At 51.2% G+C, this 15475-nt stretch overlaps 2 protein-coding genes across 2 annotated transcripts in view; one reads left to right on the top strand and one right to left on the bottom strand.

Annotated features, from left to right (window-relative positions):
• Positions 1-15475, bottom strand: part of LOC135404965 (uncharacterized) — an 801303-nt gene that overhangs the window by 166068 nt on the left and 619760 nt on the right. The window lies entirely within an intron of this gene.
• LOC135405544 (zinc finger protein 502-like) lies at positions 5065-6047 on the top strand. The gene has a single exon (XM_064640251.1). The coding sequence runs from the start codon at positions 5286-5288 to the stop codon at positions 6000-6002; it is 717 nt and encodes a 238-aa protein (XP_064496321.1). The 5' UTR covers positions 5065-5285; the 3' UTR covers positions 6003-6047.

Below are 15475 nucleotides of genomic sequence, written 5' to 3' on the forward strand. Positions count from 1 at the left end.
GATTAGGGGGGTCCCTAAAGGGGACTGAGGGGTTCCGGGTGGGTTTTGCGGGTCACTGAGAGAGTTTAGAGGGTGCTGGGGAGGGATGAGGTCTCTGAAGGCATTTGAGGGGACCTTGAGAAGGTTTTGATGTGTCGAGGGGGGGCTTTCAGGGGTTTTGAGGGCATTTTGGGGGGTCCTCTAAAGCCCAGCAGTGGGTCCAGGGGGTCCCCCAGCCCCAAAAAGAAGAGGTCCTAGGGATGACCCACAAAATCCGGGGGGGGGAATGTACCACATCTGGGTAAGGGGATCCCTAGACCCCAGTATATCCCAGTGACTTTCCAGTGACCCCTTCAGTGACCACCCAGTGTGTCCCAGTGACCTCCCACTGCCCCCCAGGATGGCCCAGTGATCCTGCAGTGAGCACCCAGTAACCCCCAGTATGGCCCAGTAACCTGCCAGTGTCTCCCCGTGTGTCCTGGTAATTTCCCAGTAACCTCCCAGTCCCTCCCAGTGCACCCTGGTTCCCCCCAGTGTGTCCCAGTATCCCCCAGTAATCCCCCAGTGCCCCACAAAGCCCCCCGACTGTCCCCAATGTGTCACCAGATGCCCTTGGCCTTTCTGTGAGTGTGTGGGGGGGTGTTTTTGTGGTCAGAGGGTCCAGGGGGGGCTCCTGGGGTGAGATGGAGGGTTGGGGACATCAGGGATGGGTTTGAGGACAGTGGGGAGGGGTTTGTGGACAGTGGAATTGGGGGTGTCAAGGGGGGAATTAGGGCTCTGGGAAGTCCCTGGGGACATTGGAGACACCAGGGGGGCCTCGGGGTGTGAAGGGAGGAACTGGGGACACCAAGAGGGTCCTGGGGACACCAGGGGGGGTCTCAGGACTCACCTGCTCTTGGTGCAGCCCCTCCTCTGCCTGCCCAGGCCTCATTAACCTCCCCCAAATGTCTCCTAGCCTACATTTACCCTTTAATCCCCTCCCCCCATAGGTACCTCTGAACCCCCAATGTCCCCAAGACCTCTTTTAACTTCCCTAAAGGCACTCAAAACCCCCAAATCCCCATCTAAACTCCTCAGATCCCCCCAAATCTCCCACAGCCCCCCCTCAAATCCGTTCCAACCTCCCCAAAGAAGGATCACCCAGCACCCTGGGACAGGAACACAGTGGGCTGTACTGGGGGCACTGGGCTGTACTGGGAGGGCACTGGGGGGGCCTCAGGTGTCTCAGGACAACGTGGCCCAGCTCCAGGAGAGATCTGGGAAGCAGTGAGGAGGTACTGGTCTGTGCTGGTCTGTCCTGGTCTGTCCTGGTCTGTCCTGGTCTGTACCCCCAATCCCCAAAGCCCCTCCCCAGCTCCCCCAGGACCCTCCCAGACCCCAGAGCCCCCCTGGCCCCCTTCAGGCCCCTGACTTGGTCCTGCTGCCCCTTGAGCATCTGCAGCTCCTGCAGAACCAGGCATTTCTTTGCTCCCCACAGGGTCTTTCCCACACCCAGAATGGAATCTGGAGGCAGCAGGATGTGCACAGGGCTCCCATTTCCTACAGTGCAAAGGGGCTGCAGGGAATGATTCCCCTGCTCTTGCAAATCTGCCAAAACCTGCAGGGCACAGAAGGGGGAGCTTCAGGAATTTGCTGGCATTGGGAGTGGAGCTGACAGGGTACTGAGAGGAACATATCCCTCAAATACAATCTCTCTGCATACACAATATCTGTCTGGACAGACAGATAAAGCAATAATCAGATATATTCTGTATCATATATATGGCACATATTCTATAGAATCCATCCTTAGGTGTTGTATGATAGATCTATAAGATATTACAAACAATAAGCAGTAATAAGGCAAGTGTCCTCCTTAGGGACACACACTTCAGAAGGGAACTTGCACTTGACCCCCTCCCATCTTCAGCTTCGAGCCACCCGGTGCCACAGAGGGGGACAGAGCTCCTGTGGAACATTCTATTCCACTGACACAGAGCAAGGAATAAACCCAAACTAGTGCCTGGGTTTGTTCCCTGGGGGTCTCTGCAGCAGCAAGCACAGCCCCACACTGACTGCTCTGGGCTGTGCAGGCATTTGTGGTTCTGCCTGTCTCACACACACACAAAAGTCTGGTGTAGTGCTGCCCTCAGGAAAACCCCGCAACCTTCAATTCATGCCCCATCATGTAGTCATGAAAGAAGTTGTCAGTGAATTTGCCAGAAAGCATGAAAAATAGAAGTGCACACAGTTATACACAAATACAGGTAATTACTGTTCTGACCACACATTCCAGATTAATTTGGTGCAGTGATAATAAAAATCATAAACCCACGTAATGTTGTGCAAGAGAACACAGATTGACCAAGTGAAGCCAGACATTAATAGAAATAAATTTGAGAAGATCAGCAGTGCAGTGTTTTACTCCTGCTAACACTTGTGGACAGTCTGACACTGACTTCATGTACAGGATGGACGTACCTGTGCCCCTGGGGCTGCCAGTGCCATGGTGGGCAGCAGGAACCACAGAGGATGGTGCCAGTGAGGCAAAGAGCCACAGCCACAGATTGGCTTCTGTATCTGGGCCAGCAGAATGGATTCTGTCATTCCATTTGCATGGCCCATTGCAGCTCAACAATTTCAGTGTCTGACTGCCCAGGATTCTCTCACACTAAACTTCACACTCGTAGGCAAAAAGTTGCTTTTAATCCTTGCAAATATGGAAACTGCACACCCAGAATATTGGCACAACAGAGGAATCCAGTTGTCAGAAATGATGGCAGAGGAGGCGTGGAAGGAGGAAGCATTTGCACACCAAAGCACAGGGGTAATGATGCAGGCCTGAAGTCCAGTGATTTCATATTTATTCTCTACACTGAAACTAGGAAGAAAAAAATTGAGTTTTAAGTGAGACTACATTAATTCAGCTTTTGATTAATATATAGCAACTCAATCAAATCAAGTGCTCATGAAATGTCCTCACTCTCCTAATCCTCCCACTTAAACATTTTTTTTTTTTTGGCTGAATCTTCATATTTTGGAGTATGTTTTGGCTGAATCTTAACTTTTTGCAGTTTGGGGAGGGGTTCATCTCACTATTTCTGAGGGGTTTTTTGCCGGAATGTCGATGGTTTGGGTTTTTCTGTGCTAAATCTTGGTGTTTTGGAGGTTTTTATGGTCACAGGATGCCCAGTGAGTTCTAGAGATGGACTTGGGCAGGAGGAACCCCCAAGCCAACGCGCTCAGCCCTTGTTTTCCCCCCATCAGGATTTGTCCTTCCCAAAGCTTGGGCAGATGGAGGAGGAGGCTGCGAGGAAGAGGAAGATGCCTTGGGCCCCCCAGGCAGGTGAGGAGGAAGTCAGTGTCCCTTTGGGCTGCTCTTGTGCTGGCTCTGGCAGCCTGTGGTGGTTTGAAAAACAGGAATTTCAAAAAGCTAATTTTAGAATTTTTTCCTACAAATTTATCTGATGTGAGAGAGAGGAATTTTTCAGACACACACACAGCTTAGTATAGGGGGAGGGGTATATATATTACAGTTTATATATACATATATACATATATATATATACACGTGGCAATTTAACTATCTCTTCTATGGTGAAACAATATATATACATAGATCGTCTCTTCTTTCCTTCAAAAAAGAGTCCTGAAGGAAAGGAGAAGAAATCCTCTTGCACTTTCAGGCCACAGCTCTTCCAAATTAATTTTCTGCGGCACTGGTAAATGTCTCTTATTTTTAAGGCAGCAGTTTTGATTTGTCACAGCTAGGATTCTTCTTTCTTCTGCAGCACGAAATACTAGGGATTAAAGTCTTTATCCCCTGCTCTTGTTAAGTGGAGGTTCTGGCCCCTGGAGGTTCTGGCCCCCGGGGAATGAGTTCTCGGAGATTTCCACCTCTCCTCCCCGGGGAATAAGAGTTCTAAGGTTTTTAGTTTAGTTCAAGTTCTTACCCTAGAACTGAGTCCAACTGACTCTCTTTCTCTCCATCTGCTCTGTTCTTGGATTCACTGGTTTGGCTGTTGCTGCAGGGTCCAGCCAACTTCTCACCACTTCTCCCCCTCCACGGTGGGAAAAGGTGGTGAGGTCAGCTGGAGAAATCCTGGGGAGTTTAACTCCTGCAGTCCTGGCTGGGCCAGGACAGCGGGGCCCAGGGACTCCCCCAAACCCATGGGAGGAGACTCCCCTCGGCCCTTCCATGACTGTGTGCTGCAGCCGCCTTTCCAAAGGTCAGGGCTCTTCAGCTTGGCCCTCTCCAGCCACCCCTCGACTCGCGCTGGCTCCGCTCCAGCGCCGCGTCTGCGCCGATTGCAGCCCTCTGGCACCATCGGGCACCTCTGCCGCGTTCCTCCCCTGCAACTGTGAGGGGGGGAAGAAAATGCAACCCAGGGGGTCTTCCTGATCTTTCGGGGTCCCCCTCGGTCACTGGCTTCAGGGGGGCTCCACTCAGTGGCCGTGCTGCTCCTGGTCCCCCCGGCCAGGAGCTGAAGGCAAAGGCCCCCCGGCCCACACCACACGAGTCCCGTTCAAAGCATGGCTGCCTCTCCTTCCAGCTACGCAGTTAAAATTAACCCTTCTCTTCCGTTGCTGTGAGCAGGTAATTTCTGCAAGGGTGCACAAAGTTTTTAATTGGTCCAGTATCAAAAACACCACCCCTGGGCAGACTATCACAAGCCCCAGGGGGAAAGGTTTTTTTTCAAACCACCACAATTTCCACCCCTCGCCCTTGCGAAATTACATACTTACAATGACTTCAAATTCTACAACTAACATACAATCTTCAATAAACAAAATATAATGAAAATTTTTCTACTACAATTCAATAGAACATTATTACTAACTTAACTCTATCTTAAGTATTTATACCACAACTATAGTTTTGTTTTCTATAATGGTTTAGTCTGTTGTGTCTGAAAACTTTCTTAGTTGTTTTAAAAAAGAGTTTCATAATTTCTGCTTGCATGATCTAGGCATGCATGATCTAGCATGATCCCTGGCTGCAGAACAGCCCCCCTGCTGGGGCTGGAGTTGGGGGGATGTCCTTGACCTTCCCTGTGGGCCGGAGGCAAATCCCCTCCCTGTCCTTCTTGCTTCCTGCCCCAGGCCCCGAGCTGAGGACGGAGAGCCCGGAGGACAAATCCCCCCGTGAGACCCTGGTGGGAGAGGCCGTTTTGAAGGGCTCCCCGGCGCAGGAAGGCAGCGGGGAGGAAAAGGGCCGGAGATCCCCCCGCAGGAGGGGCTCCAAAGCCATCCCAGGGTGCTCTGAGGAGGAAAGAGCCAGCCTGTGCTGGGAAGGCGGCCGGAGGTTGAGGGGGAGCTCTGAGCTGATGGTCCCTGAGCAGCCTCCCAGCAGGGAGAAGCCCTTCAGGTGCTTGGAATGTGGGAAGAACTTCAGTCACAGCTCTGACCTGACCCGACACCAGCACATCCACACTGGGGAACGGCCCTACATGTGTAGGGAATGTGGGAAGAGCTTCAGTCAGAGTTCCGACCTGATCCGACACCTGCACATCCACACTGGGGCACGGTCGTACTCATGTGGGGAATGTGAGAAGAGCTTCCGGGACAGCTCCAGCCTGATCCGACACCAAATGATCCACACTGGAGAACGGCCCTACACATGTGGCAAATGTGGGAAGAGCTTCAGGGACAGCTCCAACCTGATCCGACACCAGCGCATCCACACCGGGGAACGGCCCTACAAGTGTAGGGAATGTGGGAAGAGCTTCAGGTACAGCTCCCACCTGATCCGACACCAGCTCATCCACACTGGGGAATGGCCCTACACCAGGGAATGGCCCTACACGTGTGGGGAATGTGGGAAGAGGTTTCAGACCAGCTCCAATCTCTTCCAGCACCAGCGGACGCACACGGATGAGGGGCCCTTCCGCTGCACCATCTGTGGGAAGGGCTTCAACCGGAACTCCAACCTCATCACCCACCGGCGCATCCACACCGGTGAGAGGCCCTACAAGTGTGGGGAGTGTGGGAAGAGCTTCAACAAGAGCTCTGGCTTGACCAGACACCAGAGGGCCCACCAGTAAGGGAAGCCCTGCCAGTGCCCCGGCTGCAGGAAGAGCTTTGGCTGCTCCTTCTCAAATGAAGCCCTTGTTGATGAAGCAACCCCTGGAGTCCAGTGACTGTCAGTCCATCCCTTTCAACCACAAAGGGCCAGTCCCCTTTCCCAGGGGCAGCTTCTTCCAACAGAACCCTTCCTTGCGGTGTGTGTGCAGATTCCTGCCTTGGGTGGGGGCGCCCCCAAGGTCACTGCTGGAGGTTGAGAGCAGAGATCTCCCCACTAGCATTGGTCTGGGGGGGTTCCATACAACTCATGTTAAGAATTCTTGCTTTTGTGCCAGCTTGAGTAGAATTGCTTCAATTGCTTTAGTGTAGAGCTTCAAGGTGCTTTAGTGTAGAGCCCTGTCCTATCTTATCCTGTACTCCTGGTAGTTTAAGTGTCTCTATTGCGCAGTAATTAATTCTGATGAAGATCTTCTGTCTGATCATTTGTATCTCTAAATAATTCATTTTTATCAATAGATCTGTTTTGCCATCATTAAAATCATGGAGGACCAAAGATTCAGTCACACTTCTGTAATTCCTCTAAAGTGGTGGCATAATCCAAGGCTGATTGGATCCAGCAGCCCCCAGTACCCCACAGTAAGTTGGGAGCTCATGGGGCCAACCCCCTGGTGCTCAAAGACTCCCATGGGACCATCAGACTTGCCAGACCACCCTCCCTTTTCCACCCTTCTCACTGTTCCTCCCACTTTCCCACTGTCCCCTCAATCCCCAATTTCTGCCGTGAACATTTTTGGGGCCCAACCCCCAATTTTGCCCTCTCTCCTGTGGGCACTGAAGGAGAAAATGAGGCTGCACACACAGAGTTCCATTGCAGGACTTGTCCGCCCATCTTTCCGGCGTCCCCCTTTCATTGGGGTTCCTTTGGAAACAGCGCCTGGGGTTCTGGCCGGCAGGAGTTCCGGAACACACGCAGACAATCAATATGATCAGGTGATGTTCAATTTATTATTCAATGAGTTAACTTTTATACAGTTTAGTTTTTTCTGGGTACATGCTTACAGCAAGGTGATTGGTTAGCTCAGTCTGTGCACGCGTACCACACCTTCGGTTCATTGGTTCTGGTGCTCTCCATGCAGCCTGACATCATAGGGCCACCCAAAGTCCCTCCTGTTGATCCACCCTTAGGGACTTTCCGAGATCTTGCAGGTGTTCCTTTATCTCCAGTTTTCCCAAAACTTTCAGCTATAAACACAGGATTTTCTCATACCTACGACTATAAACATATAGCTAACAAGTATAAACATTGCATAGTTTCACAGAGTTTGTAAGTGTAAACACAGAGTTTTCACACAGTTTGCAACCTCCAAAGTCGTGTCAAGCAGGGCCTAGTGCTTCTTAAAAACCATCATACATTCCCATTGCAATGGTCAGTCACCATGGAAACCATCATACAGTCATGTTGCTACGTTCAGTTACCATGGCAAACATCATACATTCCAATTGCTATGTTCAGTTACCGTGGCAACCGTCATACAGTCAGTTACCATGGCAACCATCATACAGTCCCATTGCAATGGTCAGTTACCATGGCAACCATTCTACTTCCCACTGCTACAGTCAGTTACCATGGCAACCATCACACATTCCCATTCCTATGGTCAGTTACCATGGCAACCTTCATACAGTGGCGTTGCTACAGTCAGTTACCATGGCAACCAGCATACATTCCGATTTCTACAGTCAGTTACCATGGCAACCTTCATACTTCCCACTGCTATAATCAGTTACCATGGCAACCATCATACATTTTCATTGCCATGGTTGGTTACCATGGCAACTATCACACATTCACATTGCAATCGACAGTTACAATGGCATCCCTCATACATTCCCATTGCTATGGTCGGTTACCATGGCAACCATCATACATTCCAATTGCAATGGTCAGTTACCATGGAAACCATCATACAGTCATGTTGCTACGTTCAGTTACCATGGCAACCGTCATACAGTCCCATTGCTATAGTGAGTTCCCATGGCAACAATCATACATTCCCATTGCTACGGTCAGTTACCATGGCAACCATCATACATTCACATTGCTATGGTCAGTAACCATGGCAACCACCATACATTCCCACTGTTACGGTCTTGTACCATGGCAACCATCATACATTCCCATTTGTATGGTTGGTTACCATAGTAACCATCACACATTCCCATTGCTGTTGTTGGTTACCATGGCAACCATTATACATTCCCATTGCTGTGGTCGGTTACCATGGCAACCATCATACGGTCCACTGCTACAATCAGTTACCATGGCAAACATCATACAGCCGCGTTGCTACGATCAGTTAGCATGGCAACCATGTGAATTCCAGTTTCTGTGGTCAGTTACCATGGCAACCATCATACAGTCATGTTGCTACAGTCGGTTACCATGGCAACTATCATACATTCCCATCACTACGGTGAGTTACCATGGCAACCATCATACAGTCGCGTTGATATGGTTACCACAGTCAGTTACCATGGCAAGCATCATACATTACATTTGCCACAGTCGTTACCATGGCAACCATCACACATTCCCATTGCTATGCTCAGTTACCATGACAACCATCATACACTCCCGTCATTATGGTCAGTTACCATGGCAACCATCATACATTCCCATTGCTACACACAGGTACCATGGCAACCATCACACATTCCCATTGCTATGGTCAGTTACAACAGCAACCATCATACATTGCCATTGGTACAGTCAGTTACCTTGGCAACCATCATACATTCACGTTTCTACGGTCAGTTACTACAGCAACCATCATACTTCACACTGGTCAATCGGTTACCATGGCAACCGTCACACATTTCCGTTCCTACACTCAGTTACCATGGCAACCATCACACATTCCCCTCTCTACGGTCAATTACCATGGCAACCATCATACATTCCAGTTGCCACAGTCAGTTACCACGGCAAGCATCACACATTAGAATTGCCACAGTCGTTACCATGGCAACCATCACACATTCCCATTGCTATGCTCGGTTACCATGGCAACCATCATACATTCCTGTCACTGTGGTCAGTTACCATGGCAACCAGCTTACATTTCCGTGGTTACAGTCAGTTACCATGGCAACCAACAGACATTTCTCTTGTTATGGGCAGTTACTGTGGCAAACAGCATACATTCCCATTGCTACAGTCGGTTACCATGGTAACAATCATACTTCCCACTGGTACAGTCAGTTACCAATGGCAAACCACCAGACATTACCATTTCTATGGTCACTTACCATGGCAACAACCATACATTCCCATTGCTACTGTGAGTTACCATAGCAAACATCATACGTTGCCATTTCTACGGTCAGTTATCCTGGCAACCATCATACAGTCCCATTGCTAACCATACTACTGATAGTATGGTTACCATGGCAACCATCATACAGTCGCGTTGCTACGGTCAGTCACTATGGCAACCAGCATACAATCCAATTGCTACGGTCGGTTGCCATGGAAACCATCATACAGTCCCATTCCTACAGTCAGTTACCATGGCAACCATCATACATTCCCATTGCTACAGTCAGTTACTATGGCAATCATCATAAAGTCCCGTTGCTATGGTCAGTTACCAAGGCAATAATCATACATTCCTGTTGCTATGGTCAGTTACCATGGCAAACACCATACATTCCCACTGTTATGGTCAGTTACCATGGCAACCAGCATACATTTCCGTTGTTACAGCTGAGTGTCCTTCTGGCCCCAGGTCTGCAGAGCCACAAGGAGACACCTCTGTTGACTCAGCTGAGTCCCTTCCCTCAGTGCAGGTGAAGGAGATCCCTCCTGGGCACTGTCTGGGTTTCCTGTCTAATGATGGGACATGAAAAGGGGACTCTTGAACTCTGTGTGTGTTTGGAGAAATGACAGTGCTGAAAGAAGTGTCTGTGCCCAGCTGAGAGAAGGAACATCATTACTTCCTTCAGCTGTGTGCCAGCAGGTTCCCCTGGAGCCCCGGGACAGCTGGAGGGAGCCCAGAGGGGCAGAGAAAGGGCTGCCTGGGGCTGTTGCTGTGCTGCTGAGCTGGGCCAGGCTCCTGGCGCACAGGGAGCTCCTGGCAAGCAAGAAGAGCTTCAAAGAGACAGCTCTGCTGGTGAGCAGCTCCTCTGCACAGCCCAGCAGGGCTGAGGGCACTGCCTGCAGCACCCAGGGCACAGGAGAGAAGGCAGAGAGATGAGAGGCAGCCTGGTCTGGGAGGTGACTGAGCTCTCACTACACGAGAAACCTTCCTAGGATTTGAAGCAAGAATTCTCTGGCTGTAGGAAAGTTCGGCTTGCCTTCCTGGAGGGATCTCCTAAAGCTGGCACATCCCACAGCTTCTGGGATCTTTCAGCAGGACTCTCCCAGTTGCTGCAGTGCAGGGGAAGTGGCCATATGGCAGAGCAGGGCAGGAGCTGCAGGCAGCAAGGGCAGAGAGGAGAAGGGAGCAGGAGGTTCAAGGGATCCTGGGGTGGGAGGACAGGGCAGAGCTGCTCAGGGCAGGAACCTTGCCAGCCCTTTGCCACGGTCAGGCTGTGGCTGCAGAGCAGTGCAGGTGAGTTCCTGCAAGTGCCTCTCCCAGCTGCCAAATGGCAGCAGTGGCAGGAGCTGTCAGGATGGCTCTGCTGGATTTGCTGGGGTGCAGCAGGAGAAGCTGCTGCAGAGCAGGACTTGCTGGTGCCCCATCAGAGGCCCAGGGCCAGAAGGTTCCCTGTGCCAGGGCTGGCTGTGGGGTGGGAAGGTGGGGGAGCAGCCAGGGGTGCCCAGGGCTGTGGTGCAGAGCAGGGTCCTGCCCCCAGGGCTCTGTGTGCTGGGGCAGGGACTCTGCTGCCTGCCAGGGTCAGCTCTCAGCCCGACCAAGGAGCTGCCACGGGGCTGGGGGAGAAGGGCTGTGGGGAAGGAACAATTCCTGGGAGGGCAGAGCAGGGCAGAGTCCTTCTGATCCCCAAAGTGGGCTGCAGGGATGAGGGCTGGTCACAGCTCCAGATCTAAGTAGCAAGTTTCCCAGAAGGTATTTGCAGGAGGCACAGACAGACAGGGGGTACCTTCAAGAGAAGGAACCAGTTCTTTCAGTGTTATACTCTGGGTTGTCTGAGTGCTGACTGTGACAGGGAAATGAATCTCTGAGCACAGGAGGAGACACTGAAACTTGAACTCTGTTAGATTAGAGGGGATTGAACCTGACAGTATTAGACATCAAAACTGTCTTATAGACAGCATCAGTGTCACTTTTCCAGCCTCCTCAGGGTTGCTCTGACATTGCCAGCAGAGCCTGCCCAGCCAGAGATGCCCCTGGGCAGTGCCCTGTGCTGCTGGGAGGGCTCTGCAGGGCAGAGTTGAGCCCCCAGGGCTGGGATGGGCTCTGGCAGCACTGCCAGGGCCCAGCCCTGGGCCCAGAGAAGCAGCTGCTGGCAGGGACAGCTCCAGGCAGCAGAGCCCTGGGCAGTGAGTGGGGGGCAAGAGCCCCCAAGGCCTGTGGGAGGGGGCATTCAGGCAGCTCTGGGGGCCCTTCCCTGCAGCTCTGCTGAGCACTGTGTGCTGGGCCATAGAAATGAGGATTCCTGCAGTGGAAAAGAACCTTCCCCAGATGTGATGATAAAAATAGAAAACACAGGTACAATATTCTAAGGACAGACTAAGCTTCTGCTCTGTAGCTCCAGCTCTTCTGAATCATGGGTGTAGAGAGGGAACTTTTGTATTCAAGATGCGTTACAACTGACATTCCTTGTGTGTGTGAGAGCTCTACAAAAAAATTCCATGTCCCACTGCAGCAGAGCAAAACTGACTCATGGCAGTGCATTTGGTGACATTTGACACATCTATTTCTTTTAAAAATGGAGTTGCTCTTTCACAGAGGTCTGTCTTAACCGTTCCCTGCCCTTTCCTTTTTTGAACAGACCCTGTGCTAAGAAGCAGCAAATGTCCAACAGCAGCTCCATGCCCCAGTTCCTCCTCCTGGCATTCGCAGACAGGCGGGAGCTGCAGCTCCTGCACTTCTGGCTCTTCCTGGCCATCTCCCTGGCTGCCCTCCTGGCCAACGGCCTCATCCTCAGCGCCGTAGCCTGTGACCACCACCTGCACACCCCCATGGGCTTCTTCCTGCTCAACCTCTCCCTCACAGACCTGGGCTGCATCTGCACCACTGTCCCCAAAGCCATGCACAATTCCCTCTGGGGCACCACAACCATCGCCTACATGGGATGTGCTGCACAGCTCTTTTTCTTTTATTTCTTCATCTCAGCAGAGTTTTCCCTCCTCACCATCATGTGCTACGACCGCTACGTTGCCATCTGCAAACTCCTGCACTACGGGACCCTCCTGGGCAGCAGAGCTTGTGCCCACATGGCAGCAGCTGCCTGGGTCACTGGGTTTCTCTATTCTCTGCTGCACACAGCCAATACATTTTCCCTGCCCCTGTGCCAGGGCAATGCCCTGGGCCAGTTCTTCTGTGAAATCCCACACATCCTCAAGCTCTCCTGCTCACACTCAGGCTACCTCAGGGAACGTGGGCTCACTGTGGTTATTGCCTGTTTAATGTTTAGTTGTTTTGTTTTCATTGTGTTCTCCTATGTGCAGATCTTCAGGGCTGTGCTGAGGATCCCCTCTCAGCAGGGACGGCACAAAGCCTTTTCCACGTGCCTCCCTCACCTGGCCGTGGTCTCCCTTTTTGTCAGCACGTTATTCATTGCCTACCTGAAGCCCCCCTCCATCTCCTCCCCATCCCTGGATCTGACCCTGTCAGTTCTGTACTCAGTGGTTCCTCCAGCATTGAACCCCTTCATCTACAGCCTGAGGAACCAGGAGCTCAAGGATGCCCTGAGAAAACTGATAACTGGCTGTTTTTCAGAATCAATAAACTCTCCTTCTTCTGCATGTTATGTACCTCATTAAAGGCCAATCCTGTTATGGACTTCATTAACGGCCCACCATACCTTCTCTATTTTTTACTTCTGATAGGAGTGTTATTTTTGTGAGAATTTGTTCACATCAATAAATCTGTATATCTATAATTATATCTATAAGGATATATATAAATATCATTTTATATATAAACACCATTTTCAATTCAGTGTTTGCCTTTCTAGCCTAGCCCGGAGGCTGTACAAATTGGGAATTGTACTTGCTGTATACTTAAAACAAAAAAAGAACTCTGCATTGACTTGTTTGCCTGACATCTTTCCTCTCTGACTTCTCTGCAGCTGCAGGGTCGGGGCCTCTGTGCAGAGCTGGGCCAGAAAAGAGTCCCAGCAGAGCAGCACTGCCAGGGAGCAGCAGCCCTTCTCCTGCCTGGCCTCCTCTCCCTTCCCTTCCACACTGTCCTGCAGAGCCCTGTGTTGTTGGAGGCCTCAGTGCTCTGGCAGTCGGTCCCAGTCCTGCTGCAGGACTGTGCAGGGACTGCAGGCAGGGACAGCCACGGGCACTGCTGGCACAGAGCTGACCTCTGCAGCAGCACTGCCATCCTGCAGGGGCATCTCCTCAGGCCAGGGCCTCAAAGCTTCCATCTGCTTTCCACTTTGCTCTCCAGGATGTGCCCAACACAACGCCCTGCAGAGGAAAACAGCAGTGACCAGCACAAGGGTGGGAGTGCTCAGGGTGGGGGCACCCAGCAGTGCCCTGGCACAGCCAGCGCCGCTCCCAGCACTGGCCTCTCACCCCAGGCCATTGGACTTGTTCTTCCCTCCAAGGAGGGACATCAAATGACCAGCTCAGGAGTCCATGTTTGCACTGCATGCACAAGACATGCCCATGTGTCACGGCTTGGGGCTGGGGGGGTGGAAGGCTTAGACAAAGTTGATGGCAGAAGCCGTCTCATTGAGCTACGAGGGGCAGAAAGGACCCCCTTGCTTTCTAAATTCCTTCTCAGAGAGGAGCCTGGCTGTGGCTGGATCCAATCTCAGGCTCAGATTTTGATTTCAACTGAAGGAATTCTAGAGGTGTAATGCAATCACTTTGTCCTGCAGGTTTTAGTGATGAAAAATCTGAAATATTTTTATAAAATAATTATTTATTATGACAAATGAATAGACAATTGATCAGACAAGTGAACAGATGAAAGACCTTAAACAGAATTATTTACTGCACAGTATAAAAGTCATAAACTCCTAGTAGTGTAGTGTAAGATAGGACAGTGGAGTCTATCAAAGTAACTCAATTAAAGCAATTGGATCAAAGCCAGCAAAACCAAACAATCCTGAAGCAGAGATTGAGGTAACTCACCCCTCAATGACAGGGGGTAGTTCTCTCTCTTTCACTTAACCCCTGGGCAGTGACCATGAAGAGCTGTCCCTGCTTCATGGCAGAAGCTCCACACACTTCAAGGAAGTCTGGGGAAGAATCTGCCCCGTGACAGTTGGACGGGGCTTTTATAGTTATCAAGGGTTTGACTGCCAGACATATTTGCAGACCAGGGAGCAGCTTATCTGTCAAATCCTGCTTCAAAAAGCAGGATGTGTGTTTGAAGTTTCATGAAGCATTTTGGGTTTAGCATAATTGAACATTAAAAACAGCACCTTGACAGGAGCAGTAACTCATCACAGTTTGCATTGTTTGCATTCTCTGACCATTTTTTAGGTATTGTCAGAGCAGAGCATCCTGCCAGAAATGGCCCCTTGATTCCATGAGGTTCCAAAAACTCTGAGAGCTCCTTTGGTTCCATGAGGCCCTGCAGTGTCACAATGGCTCCTTGATTCCAGGGTGTTCCAAATCATCCCAGGGTTCCCTTGGCTCCAAGAGGCTCCCCAGTGTCCCACCGGCCCCTGGATTCCAGGAGGCCCTGCAGTGTCCCAATGGCCACTCGGTTCCAGGAGCCACAGCGGCTGCCGCCGGCGTCTGTGCCCGGAGCCGCCGCTCCCACGGGGCTGCCGCACTCACCGCCGGGGTTGCCGCTCGCGCAGCCGCCGCTCTGCCCCGGCTGCACCGGGACCCGGCACCGCCTCGGGCCTGCGCTGCCGCCTCAGCGGCCACAGGGACACAGGGATGGGGGACCTTTGCTCTGACACTGAGGGGGCCTGGCTTTGTTCTGCTGGGGTCTGGGCTTTAGGAAAGCTGCTGTTCATTTTCATGCTCCACTGGAACACCTCCTGAATTCCAAAGGTTTCCTAATCCAGGGTATAATAAATTATAGTGGGTGGTTGTTTATCAAACAGGATGTACTTGCTTAACCGCTACGCTGAAGCTGAAGTTGAAACTAAGGCAAGTGCAAAACCCACAAAGAACAGTGTTAAGGCTTAAGCATATTTTAAAGGACGCTGAATTTTCCAAGAAATATAAGGACAGCCTATATAAGGAAGATGATTGCTCAGACACCGGAGGAAGACGTCTTACTTCAGCCTCAACGACCACCGGGAGGCAGAAAAGACCCCCTAGCAACAACCTAGACATGCGTAGAGTACTACGACCACATCAAAGAAAGCGGAACTAAAAGCATATAAAAAG

This window comes from Pseudopipra pipra, chromosome W (genome assembly GCF_036250125.1).
Source record: "Pseudopipra pipra isolate bDixPip1 chromosome W, bDixPip1.hap1, whole genome shotgun sequence".
In the NCBI taxonomy this organism is placed as follows: domain Eukaryota; kingdom Metazoa; phylum Chordata; class Aves; order Passeriformes; family Pipridae; genus Pseudopipra; species Pseudopipra pipra.